General features: G+C 58.5%; 1 protein-coding gene across 3 annotated transcripts in view; it reads right to left on the bottom strand.

Annotated features, from left to right (window-relative positions):
- Positions 1-4,796: 4,796 nt before the first annotated feature.
- Positions 4,797-13,199, bottom strand: part of ITPR1 (inositol 1,4,5-trisphosphate receptor type 1) — a 257,806-nt gene continuing 249,403 nt past the window's right edge. For all 3 annotated transcript variants that reach the window (XM_036266062.1, XM_036266061.1, XM_036266060.1), the window contains 2 exons: positions 10,937-11,098; positions 4,797-6,061 (listed from right to left, as the gene is read on the bottom strand). In XM_036266062.1, the coding sequence (XP_036121955.1) occupies positions 5,975-6,061; positions 10,937-11,098 (249 nt within the window). In that variant the 3' untranslated portion in view covers positions 4,797-5,974. The remainder of the gene's footprint in view (positions 6,062-10,936; positions 11,099-13,199) is intronic.

Raw genomic sequence — 13,199 nt, forward strand, 5'->3', positions numbered from 1 at the left:
CTGTGAGCACCCCTTCGGCCAGGCGACAGTGCCGGGAAGGGGGGGGGGCTGGGACCTCGCCCAGTCATGGCCTTGACCTGGCCCAGCTGCCGCGGGCCCGCGGGGCCAGAGCCTTCGCGCCCAGGCCTTGCTCCCGGTCCCTGGCAACGCTGTCCCCTCCCAGAGAACGTGGACAGAAGGTTTCCACTGGGACTTGACGGGACACCGAAGGGGACCCGTCTGTGGACAGGGACGAAGTAACTGGCTTATGTTCTGGAGGGAGCAGGTTAGATTCCTGGGTTGTCTCAAGTTTCGCTCTTCACAGGGGACCCGCCGCCTTCCGGGGGGCACAGAAGCGCTGGCCCAGGGCTTCCAGCAGGGTTCCTGCCGGTTCAGCTGGGCCGCGGGGGTTCTCAGCCCGCCCTCCTGCTCCGCAGCGGCTGGCGGCTGGCTCGGCTCCGCACTGGGCGTCCCTGCCCTTCCCCTGCAGGTGTGAGGTTCTCTACCGGCGCGGCGTGACCTTCAAGCGTTTTCAGTATTAGTTTCTCCTTGGCAGTGTTTGTTTTTGAAATGGAGTTCCCAGTGAGCCAGAGATGCGTCTGACCCACTGAGTTTAAAAGGCGAGCCGCTGGGGTCCAGAGCCCAGCGCTCGCTCGGGGGGACGGTGTCGGGTCCAGCCTGGGTTTCTTGCCTTCGTGGGTCTGGGCACAGACTCGAAGGCCAGCCCCCTCCGCACGCACGGGCTTCAGGCTGCACAGCTGCTAACGTGCGCGCAGCACCCAGGATGGAAAATGTTTGTTAGGACGACACCAGGCCGTGCTCGTCCCCACAGCAGCCCCTGCAGATAACCCGGGGGGCCCGATGGGCGTTTTGAGTGGCAACCACCCACAAAAACCACACACAGCATTTTACTCAAAACTTTAACAAGTACTTTGTGATGCAAAAGTGGTGGAATTTTGGGTACTTTCTGTAAAATCGAAATCTTTATGGGGGTTTCCAACAATCTAGTCTGATTGCTCACAAGTGATCAGCACAAGGAAGAGCAAAGCGGGGCTCCCGCCAGACCCCGCTGGCTGCGCCTCCACCTGGGGCAGCGCCCTGGCCGGGCAGGCTCCCCTTGGGAAGCCGGCGCAGTGAGGGGGTGGGGGCGGCAGCTCCAAGACAGAGGCTGGAGCAGCTTAGTTTTGCCAGAGTCTTTGGTCTGGACAAAGCATCCATAGCGAGAACGTTCTAGTTTGTAGATCCTCTCATGAAGGGATTTGAAAAGCAAAGCAAATCTGTGTACTGCAGGCCTGTAGGTGCTGTGCTGTGCTAAGGCACTGGGGCCCCTTCTGGGAAGGAGGGAGCAAGCACGGAAGGCTCCCTGCACTTGGCTAAGCCAGGAGACCGTCGTTTATTCTGGAGCCGAGTCCGTGGGCCAGTCACTCTGCCTCCCCCAGGCTCAGCTTCTCATCCTTCAGATTCAAGTTTCGCCCCGCTGAGTGGTCGGTCAACAGAGCTCGTCTCAAGGGCCTTGGGTAGGCGACTTTGTCATTGTAGCCTGTCTCAAAGGTGACTTCTAGGATCTGCCATTTAACCCGTCTTTCAGGCACGTTTTGTTCTTAGAAATCTGTAAAAAGATTATTTTAGCAAAAACCAACTCTCCTTCTGCGTGTAGGTACGCCCCTTCGGCACCGAGCAGTTCGGAGTTCTGTCTCTGCGGAAGTTGGGCTGCTGTCTGGGATCTGCCCTGAAGCAGCTGCAGGCACACCTGGCCTGCTGCCCCGCCACCCCCAGCCTGTCCCCCGAGGCTCTGCCTGGAGGCACTGGGGTCTGCCCCTGGCAGGAACCTCGGGGCTTCTCACCCCTGTGCGGTGCGCCCCCCACAGCACAGCGGGAGGGCGGGGGGGCCCACCTGTTTCTGAGCAGCTGCTTCCTCAGTTTCCACGGAGACTCCCAGGCTGACACCCCAGAAGAGCGGCCTTTAGTGGGGCCGCAGAGGCTGCGCTGCTGGGGGGCTCGCACACTCAGAGGCTGCGCTGGGGGGCTTGCACACTCAGAGGCTGCGCTGGGGGGGCTCGCACACTCAGGCTGCGCTGGGGGGCTCGCACACTCAGAGGCTGCGCTGGGGGGGCTCGCACACTCAGAGGCTGCGCTGGGGGGCTCGCACACTCAGAGGCTGCGCTGGGGGGCTCTTACACTCAGGGGCTGCGCTGGGGGGGCTCGCACACTCAGAGGCTGCGCCGGGGGCTCGCACACTCAGAGGCTGAGCTGGGGGGCTCGCACACTCCGAGGATGTGCCACTGGGGGGGCTTGCACACTCAGAGGCTGCGCTGGGGGGGCTCGCACACTCCGAGGCTGCGCCGCTGGGGGGCTCGCACACTCCGAGGCTGTGCCACTGGGGGGCTCGCACACTCAGAGGCTGTGCCGCTGGGGGTCTCGCACAGAGGCTGAGTTGGGGGGCTCGCACACTCAGGCTGGGTTGGGGGGCTCGCACACTCCGAGGCTGTGCCGCTGGGGGGCTCGCACACTCAGAGGCTGTGCCGCTGGGGGGCTCGCACACTCAGAGGCTGTGCCGCTGGGGGGCTCGCACAGAGGCTGAGTTGGGGGGCTCGCACACTCAGGCTGGGTTGGGGGGCTCGCACACTCCGAGGCTGTGCCGCTGGGGGGCTCGCACACTCAGAGGCTGCGCCGCTGGGGGGCTCACACACTCAGAGGCTGTGCCGCTGGGGGGCTCGCACAGAGGCTGAGTTGGGGGGCTCGCAAACTCAGGCTGGGTTGGGGGGCTCGCACACTCCGAGGCTGGGCCGCTGGGGGGCTCGCACACTCAGAGGCTGCGCCGCTGGGGGCTCACACACTCAGAGGCTGTGCCGCTGGGGTCTCGCACAGAGGCTGAGTTGGGGGGCTCGCACACTCAGGCTGGGTTGGGGGGCTCGCACACTCCGAGGCTGTGCCGCTGGGGGGGGCTCGCACACTCAGAGGCTGAGTTGGGGGGGCTCGCACACTCAGAGGCTGAGTTGGGGGGACTCGCACACTCAGAGGCTGCGCCGGGGGGCTCGCACACTCAGAGGCTGCGCCGGGGGGCTCGCACAGAGGCTGCGCTGGGGGCTCGCACACTCCGAGGCTGCGCCGGGGGGCTCACACACTCAGAGGCTACGCTGCTGGGGGACTCGCGCACACAGAGGCTGCGCTGCTGGGGGGCTCACACACTCAGAGGCTGCGCTGGGGGTCTCGCACACTCAGAGGCTGCGCTGCTGGGGGGCTCGCACACTCAGGCTGAGTTGGGGGGCTCGCACACTCAGAGGCTGCGCTGGGGGGGCTCGCACACTCCGAGGCTATGCTGGGGGGGCTCGCACACCCAGAAGCTGAGCGGCACTGGCTGTGCCCGGCTTCACCCAGGGCAGAGCAGTTTCCAAGAGCAGCGTCAGCTGTCCTTTCAGAACAAAGGACAACGAGTAAGGCACACGGACTCGGTAACGAACCAAGGACGCTGATTCCGACGTTTAAAGAATGAAAGAGGGGTGTGTGTGCGCGCGCGCAGTGGGGGCAGATGCAGTTCTGAGAAAACTGTGTGGGATGGAATATCACCCAAAGCTTTAGGCCCCAGCAAACAGACTGGAAGCATTATTTACAGGGAAAAGGGCTCATCACTACAGTGTTAGGGACGAGCAGACAAGGGCACGATCCTGTACATGCTGGAGACATGGGGTGGGATTTCCCAGGCCCTTTAACAGATGATTGCGTTGAGGAGCTTGGCAGGGCCCTGCGCTCTGCACTGGTGCTGTAACACTTCAAAGGTGAACTACTGAAAGCCAACGGCGCCGCGGCCGCTCTGTGCTCCCGCTTCGTGCTCAGCCCCTTCCCTGCTGGGTGACTGCAGGTGGTGCGGACCGAGGTCCCCGGAATGGGTGTGCTGAAAGGGCCCCGCGTGGGGCAAGGTGAAATCACAGTGACACATCATGGGCCACAGGAGTGCTGACTTCACGTCATGTTTCAATTTTCCAGGCTCTGTGTTCAGCCACGCTCCCGGTGCGACTCTCTGCTGGCACGAGCGCGGGCAGGCTGCGCGAGGACGTGCATCTCCAGGGACAGCGTTCAAGTGAGACACGACAGACCCGTCAGAGCTTCCCAGTGACCAGGACGGGGCCTGGGGGACACAGCGCGGAGACGGGGGACGAGCGAGTCCTCATGCTAGACCGGTGGGAAAGTGTTCATTCACTTGTTTTTCTAAGTTATCAAATTTTTAAAGTCAAAGCATTGGTTATGAAACTCGTCACTAAACTGGAATTCAATCTTGACCTAGTTCCCAGCACTGGGTGGCAATTATTCACCAAGCTCGGGGACATGGGTGTGAGAAGAGCTACCTGGAGAGCGTGGCCTTGAGGAGGGACGGGTCTTACTACCTTCGATGGAAGCAGCAGCAGTAGCTCTGTAAGGCCTTCCCATGTCTTGCAGAAGGACCCTGGCCACTGGTCGTGAACAAAAACCACCTCAAGTTCAAGCTCCTGCAGTAGGAGCCCCAGAGCCTCGCCACGCGGTGCCCGACGCCGGGGTGGCGGCGGCGCATCTGGAAGGATGAAGGCCACTGCACTGAACGGGCCCCGGAACTGCTCACGTTCGCCTGCGAGTCCGCACTGATCAGGGATCAGGTAAGCGGCTGAGTTCATCTGCTCACCAGACCAGCATACGTTCACCTGGCCCAAAGCAAGCAGAGAGCTGGCACAGCTGTTAACGCCCCAGCAATGCCCAAAGGAAAGCTACCAGCCGGTCACTCTGTATGGTTCTGCATCATTTATTAAATATTTATCCTCATAAATGCATTTACAAACTTGACTCATTTTGGAACTCTGCTTTCAATACATCTTTAAACCTTTTTTTTTTTTTTGGCAGAGAGATTCTCTTGTAAAATGAGATCCAGGTACAAAACCAAGCAACAGATATAAAAGTGCCCTTTCACACTCTTCCATCGACCAGAGAACTCACGCGACAGAAACGAAACCGAAATGTGGCTCTTTCACAGGAATAACATGTCAGTGTTCAACTCAGAGTTCTAACGGGCCAGGTCACATTTCATCTTTCTATGGATTATATAGTAATACCTCGTAGCTACGGTAGCATGTTGGTTCAGAGGAAGGAAAAAATCTACTGTTTGGACTAGAGACCATCAATTACTTACTTCTTTACAGCATGACACCACACTGCACCCAGGAGATGGCATTGCTTGGCCGGCAGTGTGCCTTACCTCCAACGCTGCATAACAAGTTCCCCTTAAAAAATTCATTCACTTCACAAGCTAAAGTCTGAGCCTTTAATTGAGCTCTTACTCAAAGAACTAGTTTAAACAATCAATTCAGAAGCTTAAAAGTATCTTTGAAACTAAAGTTGCTTTTCGTAAAAGGAACGCTGACTTGCCACTTTGTGGACTCGGAGCCCGCTCAGACCCACCAGCAGGAGCAACAGTGTCGGCGCAGGAGAATCAGGAGAATCACACGGAGGAATGCCCAGGGGCCCGAAACTCACTAGTAATATGATTTTGGCAGCAGCATCGTTTGATATTAACCATTTATAACACAGCATTAACACAACAGCTTCAAAGACGTGCACTCCCTCTAGGACACCAGGACCTACAGATTTATTGTGATTGCATAATCCGTATTGCACAGTTTTATAAAAAAACAAAACAAACAAACATAAATACTGGCTAGTCTAGTTTTAAATACAAAATACATGTCATATAGTTTTAAATCTATAATCTGGTTCAAGTGCAAATCAGGTGCTTTCTTCAGTCCTTCCAAAAAAAGGCATTTTTATATTTTTGGCACAAATGAAGTTTCATCATGCCAACAACTCTAACGACAATACATCCACCCAGACCTTCCGAGGTGCCATCATGCACACGCAGCATAAGACTGAGGACCGACATGAGCGCAGCTGTACCCCTCGCGGGCAAGTCAGAACTCATCGGCCACCGCACGGGTATCACCGCACAGGCGAACGCGCCTCCGCATCGCACTGCTCAGGCGGGCTGCTGCGGGTTGACGTTCATGTGCGGAGGATGTCCCAGAAGGCCGATTCTCTGCTTCTGCTTCCTTTGCTCTGTCATCTGGAAAGTTAAAAAGTTTCATCATTAGCCCCAGACACTTCCTGTGCGTCAGCTCCTACACCGAACCATAGGTTCACCTCTGTGGTTACGGTTTACACTGAAACCCACTTTCTACAAACAGCGTCCCGCCGCTGTCGCAGAGCACGTGGCTTCGGAGAGCCTCTCCCTGGGCAGGACGGCGCTCGGGGCCCCGCCGCACAGCGAGGCACGCAGAGGTGCCGCGTGCTGCTTGTTCACAAAGAAACAAGACATAAAGCATGGGCTTCTCGGTTGTTTCCCAAACCCCTTTCCAAATGATGTCAAGACTCGCTGGGAAACGGGGGCTTCTGAGAAACAACACGGCCAAGGAGGGCAGCAGTGTCTGCAGCCCCCAGTCTGGGAGGCCCGGGCCTCCCCCAGGGCTCTTGGGTAGTTTGGCTCTAGAGGAAACAATTACTAAGCACACTCCAGAAGGCGAGAGATGGCCTCCCATCCCGCCGAGAATCCAGGGGGGTAGATCACAGGCCACACTCTGGCCACCACAGATGCTGGGGACAGCTTCAGTCAGGACAGAACGCTTCCCAAGGGGTCAGGGAGTGCTGTTCAAACACACAGCAGGCCGGCCCTAGTGGGTGCTTGCTGATGGGTGCCGAGGTCGGTCCTGGGTGTTTCGGGGCGCACTTCATTATCCGCGCGCTCTGCCCGACTGGAGCCCCCTGCTTGTAAGATTGGGGATGCTTCGCTCCTCGGACACTCCCAAGCTCACACAGGACTAACTTCCTCCTTCTCTGGGCTGCATGACATTCATTTTGTGCCCTGGGTCCTAGACCTTTTCCTACTGCCTCATATTTTAGGGGTCGTCCCCTTCCTTGCTCGACTCTGGGCTCCTACAGGGCAGATGTCGCCATAACCCTCTTTTGTGGTTCAGTCTGTGTCTAAGGAACAGACATTAAGTCAGGTTTAATATTCCATTTCCTACTCGGGGCAGTTATTCTCGTCTTTGCTATTCCTCCTTCCCTCCCTCCCTCCCCCCTTCCTCCCCCTCCCCCCTCCCAGCAGTTAGTGTTAATGGGTCAGCAGCCTCGCATGAGCAAGTCCCAGTGTGGTAACTGCTAACAGGGTCTGAACTTCGAGGCACTTCTGTGTCCCTGGAAGTAAGGGTCACTGTCCTGCAGGAAGCCAGTCCCGGTTTCAGGAGAGTGAACCCTCCTCTCAGTATTTGCAACTTTGCATCACGAAGAAAACATTCAAACGGGCTGAAGTTCTCGCATCCGCTCCCCTCCTCACAATCAGAGCAAGAGAATCGCGCCGTCTGAGCCCCCGGGAGGGAAGGTCCGGAGGGGCGGCGTCGGAGGAGTTCAGAGCAGCGGCTCTCTCGCTGTCCTTGCGACTGGACACAGGGACACCAACGAGTGTCCTGCTGGCACCGTGCCGAGGACTGCTCTCCTCCCGCTGTGCTAAGAACCCCCACTGGGGTGCTAGCAGTGAAGACGGAACAGAGACACTCAGGCAGCGCTGGTCCCGTGACACGGCGCTCGGACGAGAAGATCTGGAAAGACGTCAGGCGCCGAGCGGGGTCTGCGTGTCCAGCATGTTCCCCGGGGACGGCATCTGTTCACAGCTGCTCCAGAGCCACCTCGCGGCGCTCCCTGCTGGCTCAGGGCGGGCTGCGTGCTTCAGGTGGATGTTCCCACGGTGCCACGCAGGGCCAGCCACTGTCTGCGTGCTGTGCGTGGCTCTTTATGCAGAATAATGGAGATGTCTGACCGGCAGACGCCGAAGTTAATAGAACCCAAATCCTTTCAATAAGCTGATTCTCAAATAAATAAGTGCATATAAAGGCTTGTTACATAAATCAAGAGAAAAGGGTGCCTAATTCCTTCTGAAAGAATCGACTTTCCCCAATAAAGGCAGCTATGCTGAAAATTTCCCATAATTCTGGGCCCTTTAAGACCTCAGCAGATCAATCCTGAGTATCGTTTTGTAGCCTAAGTATCTTCCTAGAGAAATTGGCTCCATTTCAAGTTCACTTACGGGGTCTTCTGAAGAGAGGTCCCAACAGCAGCTTGTACACAAACCGTGGCCAGGGCAGGGCCAAGCTGTGTAGACCACACGGGTCCAGAGTCACTTACTGAACCTTCGTCCCCATGTCATCGAGTTTTACATATTTTGTTTAAGCCCAAATTTGGGCTTAAAAGAAACCGTTCTACTTTGGATTTTATAAACATCAACTCCACACTGTGCTGAGTTGTGTCAAATGGCAATGAGTTTTTCTCCCCAGTGTTTAGGTGCATGATGGGAGTTCTGAAACCTTGAGGCTCTTAAAAAAAAAACAACGAGCCCTGGCCGGTTTGGCTCAGCGGTTGGAGCGTCGGCCTGTGGTACAGAGAGACCCAGGTTCGGTTCCCGCTAAGGGCACGTACCTCAGTTGCAGTTTGTCCCCGGCCCTGGTTGGTCGTATGGGTGGCAGCCACTCGATGTGTCCCTTCACGTCGATGTTTCTCTCTCTCTCTCTCTCCCTCCCACTCTATCTGAACAAAAAATGGAAAAATGTCCTTGGGTGAGGATTAAAAAAAAACAAAAAACAAAACAAAAAAAACAACGAATGTGAATTGAACCAGGCAACCATGGAAGAGAAAACAAGCGAAAATAAAAACATACGCAATGCAAAAAATCGAGCCGAGACCAGAGCACCACCCAGAGTCCCAGCCCTGCCCTGTCACCTGAGGCCTTTGGGCACCTTAGCATCCTCACAGGAGAGATGAGGGACTTAGGTGAGATACACCTGTGGCCCTGGGCACCCTCCGACACACAGGACCCCTCCTGCCAGTTCCTCGGCCCAGCTCGCTGGTTTGCGAAGTGCACTCCCTGCAGCTTCCGAATCACCACCGCCAGCGCCCCCCCAGGGCAGGGGCTCAGCAGGGCAGGGACAGGCTGACTGCAGAGCAGGGCTCGCGTGGCGGTGCCACCACAATGCCCAGTAGCATCTGTTTCAGACACAGCTGAAGACGGCACCCTTCACGGAGAGCTGAACAGCTCCCCTCCTTACGTCGGTGTTAGACCAACGTCTGCAGGAGTTTCTGCGTCTCGTTTAAACCGTGACTTAGCCGAGATCCTCGGAGCCACAGCCCCATCCCAGGGCGCAGGGGACAAGGAAAGCAGGGGACATGTGCTAGGAGGCCCGCCTGCCCCGGGGGGCAGACTCGGCCGCGGGTGGACGGCTTGCTCGGGATCCGTTCGGTCCCGGGAACGGTGGTCGGATGTCTCGTAGCGGGGCAACAGTTACCACGGTCACAAGCACAGCACTCTAGTTAAATGGTCAGCAGGTTTACTCGTCAGGTCATCATAGGCAGGCAGCCCCCAAGCTCAGTGCCGGAACCGGCCTTCCTAAGCCAGGGCTCCGTTCTCACTGGTTTTGATTCGCTTCTTAACGTGAAAGAGGCAACTGGAGGCCGAATGGTACCCTGGGGCACCGTCCGGAATGATTCGGTTGGAAAAGAAAGTCAAGCAAGACAATCAGAAGGCTCGGAAAGCCATCGCCGAGAAGAGCGGATTCGGGGCGCGGGCTTCCCGCGCTCTGTGGACCCACGCGCAGCGGATGGCTGGTGGGCGGGCCTCGCCTGACCTCCAGGGCAGCCTGCAGCCGCGGCTGCGCACAACGGGCACTCCTGCCTGAGGAGCTGAGGGAGAAGCCTTGGAACCCGCACAGAAAGCTGGGCTGTGGCCCGTCTGTCCAGGATCACCCCAGGAGCCACGCGGAGCACCTGCTCCCCACCCAGGGTGCACGTCCCTGACGCAGGCATCCCGTCCCAGGCCACCGCGGCTGTGCCTGTTCTTGTGCAGGTGGTCAGAAGGGGGAGGAGGAGGGCTCAGGGCTCGGCACCACACCCGCCCCTCCCCCACTTCCAGGGCGGAGCACTGATCTGGGACGGAGCAGCTGGTGTCCTCTGTAGACCCGAGCTCTGCGACAGCAGGAACACGCCCGTTCGACCCGCTGTCCTTCCTTGGCCACGGCACAGCCTGGGCCACGGCACACGCCTGGACCACGGCACACGCCTGGGCCACGGCACACGCCTAGGCCACGGCACACGCCTGGGCCACGGCAGCCACTCAGTAAGGATTTGGCCCATGAGTGAGCCATGGCTGCAGTTCATCCCTGATGCCGAGTTTAAATATCTTGGGTGAAGGGTTGATAGAGTTAAGGGCTGGGAAGCAGAACTAGAAACAACTTGAATCTGTTGAGTGACTAAGAAGAGCTTCCCACTCGTGTTCTCTGTGGCAGCCGTGGAGGGCCTGCAGGCTCTCGCTGGGCTGTTCATGTCGGAGCCCTGCCCCTAGCGGTGCTGACTGTGGGGCGCAGGCTGTTCCCTACAAGGGCAGTGAGGGGCGCTGGTGGGCAGACTGCGTTTGGCCTCCGTTGCCAGGCCCCTTTCTACCCAGAGGACAGAATGTCCTCATCACGTTTGGGGGTGTGGGTGGGGTATATGTGGCGTGTGGGGTGTATGTGGCATGTGGGGTGTATGTGGCATGTGGGTAGTGGTATGTGTGGGGTGTATGTGGTGTGTGGGGGTGTATGTGGCGTGTGTGGGGGCGTGTGTGGGGTGGTATGGGGGGTATGTGGTAGTGGGGGGGTATGTGGTAGTGGTGGGGGGTATGTGGCGTGGGGGGGTAGTGGTGTGTAGGGGGTAGGTGGCGTGTGTCGGGGGGTAGGTGGCGTGTGGGGGGTAGTGGTGTGTGGGGGGTAGTGGTGTGTCGGGGGGTAGGTGGCGTGTGTCGGGGGGTAGGTGGCGTGTGGGGGGTAGTGGTGTGTGGGGGGTAGTGGTGTGTCGGGGGGTAGGTGGCGTGTGTCGGGGGGTAGGTGGCGTGCGTGCACACAGACAGGACGTCTCTCCCCACCTGGTCCTTCAGCTCCGACAGCTGGCCCGAGAGATTGCTGACCAGCTTCATGGTGGACTCCAGCTTCTCCTGCAGGTTCCTCAGCTCGTTCTGCTCTCCCTCCGAGTCGCTGCTGACCAAGGACATGGCTCGCATCCGGGGGAACCAGTCGAGGTTTCTTTCCTGAAATCCACACGGAAAAGAAAGCGGGGGTCACTTCCAGGAGTCGAGACGGCCGGCCACGGTGCCTGTCACGTGGTCTGGGCGCCACCTGCTCCTAGGCTGTCTCTGTCTGCAGAACTAGTGGGCCATGTCCTTAAAGCCAGTTAGTAAATATCTTTTTAAAAAATCCTCACCCGAGGATATTTTTTCTAGATAGAGTGGGAAGGGGGGGGGGAAAGAGAGAGACAGACAGACAGACAGACAGACACACCAGCTGGTTGCCTCCCGCACGGCCCGCACGGGGCCAGGGACCTACCGCAGCCGAGGTTGGTGCCCTTGACCAGGAACCAACCCTGAGTCTCTCGGGTCCGCGGGCCGAAGCTCTAGCCCCCGAGCCAAACTGGCCAGGGCAGTAAATATCTTTTTAATTGAATAGAACTGGACTCTCTTAATTCTTTAAAATTAAATATAGGGAAAAAGTAGGCTTTTAAACGAGATTCCCACCCGTACCCATGAGCCCTGGCGCTGTGAATCTGATTTCCGCAAACTGTGAGGCTGAAGTTTTAAATTTGTGGCAAAACACATATAACATCGACCACCTCGTGGCTTTTCGGGGCACAGCTCAGTGGCATCTGTGCCCTGTTGTGTGGCCGCCCCCCATCTTCCCCAGCTGACACTCGGGGTCATGAAACACGCCCCCCCCCCCCCAGGGCCTCCGTCTGCCGTCTCTGGCTGGGACTCTGGATTCTCATTCTATATATTTTTAAAAGCATTATACTTGGGAAAACACTTGCAAACTTTCTGAAAGTGAAATGAACTTTAAGATCCCGAATGTTTGGGCTTCCCGGACGTGTGTGTCTGACAGCAGCGGCTGTGAAGAGGCTGAACATGGGCCCCCGTCAGCCCCTCTGTGAGGCTGCGGAAACTGGCCTCTCCTTGCCTCCTCCTTCCTGTCTGCAGAGGCTGCTGGCGCCACCACAGAGTGAGAAAGACCAGGGCGTGGCCGCCCCCCTCCCTGTCCTGACACCTGCAGCTCACACCTGGCTGGCAGGGGTGGGCGTGGCCGCCCCCCTCCCTGTCCTGACACCTGCAGCTCACACCTGGCTGGCAGGGGTGGGCGTGGCCGCCCCCTCCCTGTCCTGACACCTGGCTGGCAGGGGTGGGCGTGGCCGCCCCTCACCGCAGCTGCCTGGGCTGCACAGGCCCTTCTGCCCAGTGCGCCTCCCAGACACCTCGATTCAGAGGCAGGAGCGACCCCGGGGAGATGGGGACACCTGACTCCTTCCACGTGTATCGCTGTCACCCGCTCGGGCAATGAGTCTTGTTGGGACTAATTCTGAGAGGCAGCCTGACACGGACCAGGCTCCCCCGCCCCATCCACACGCGGGAAGTTGGTGACTGTGGCTCTATGCACGCCGGGGCCAGCGGAGTTTTTTGTAACTGTTTTCTGACAGTCAGTCTCGTTGGCTGTGGACCAGAGGGCACCCCTCCCACGACTCTGCTATCGCAGCCCGAACCCAGCCACCGACACCAACGGTCCCAGGAGAGCCGTCCTCACGCACGCTGGCCGGAGTCTGCCAGCCGTCCTTCCAACAGAAGCCGTCAACATCCTCAAAATCAGAACTCGAGGAGACGTGTCTGAATGTCAACAGGCTGGCGGAGACCGTTGTCCCGCCTTGACCTACGGCGTCGGTACAGACTCCTAACGGGAACTCGAGAGGCCGCGAAGCAGGCGAGCCGCACGGCCATGAGGCGTCAGCTGCTGCGTAGGGCGCGGGTCCTGCAGGGGGCACCCGCCAGCCCGAAGCACCAGTGACCAGTGACCAGGACACGCCAGAGCATCTGTGGACGTGATGAGTGTACGTCAGCTGTCTCGTGCCGGGCCTGACGCTAAAGGCTTCCGTGGGAAACGTCTCGGCGCTCAGACCGATGGTGGCGACAAGGAGGCCCTCTGCCTCCCTCTCCGGGCACACTGTGCCAACTGTTCACGTTAGCCTGTCTTCTCATCGGTGCCCACCACGAGCGAGGCGCAGAAGGCCACGCGCCAGGGTGCCCCACGTCAAAGACGGTGGCGCCAGGTCTGTGACTGGTTCTCTGCCGTGTTCTCGGGCGTCTGGAACCG

This window comes from Molossus molossus, unplaced genomic scaffold (genome assembly GCF_014108415.1).
Source record: "Molossus molossus isolate mMolMol1 unplaced genomic scaffold, mMolMol1.p scaffold_m16_p_18, whole genome shotgun sequence".
Taxonomy (NCBI): domain Eukaryota; kingdom Metazoa; phylum Chordata; class Mammalia; order Chiroptera; family Molossidae; genus Molossus; species Molossus molossus.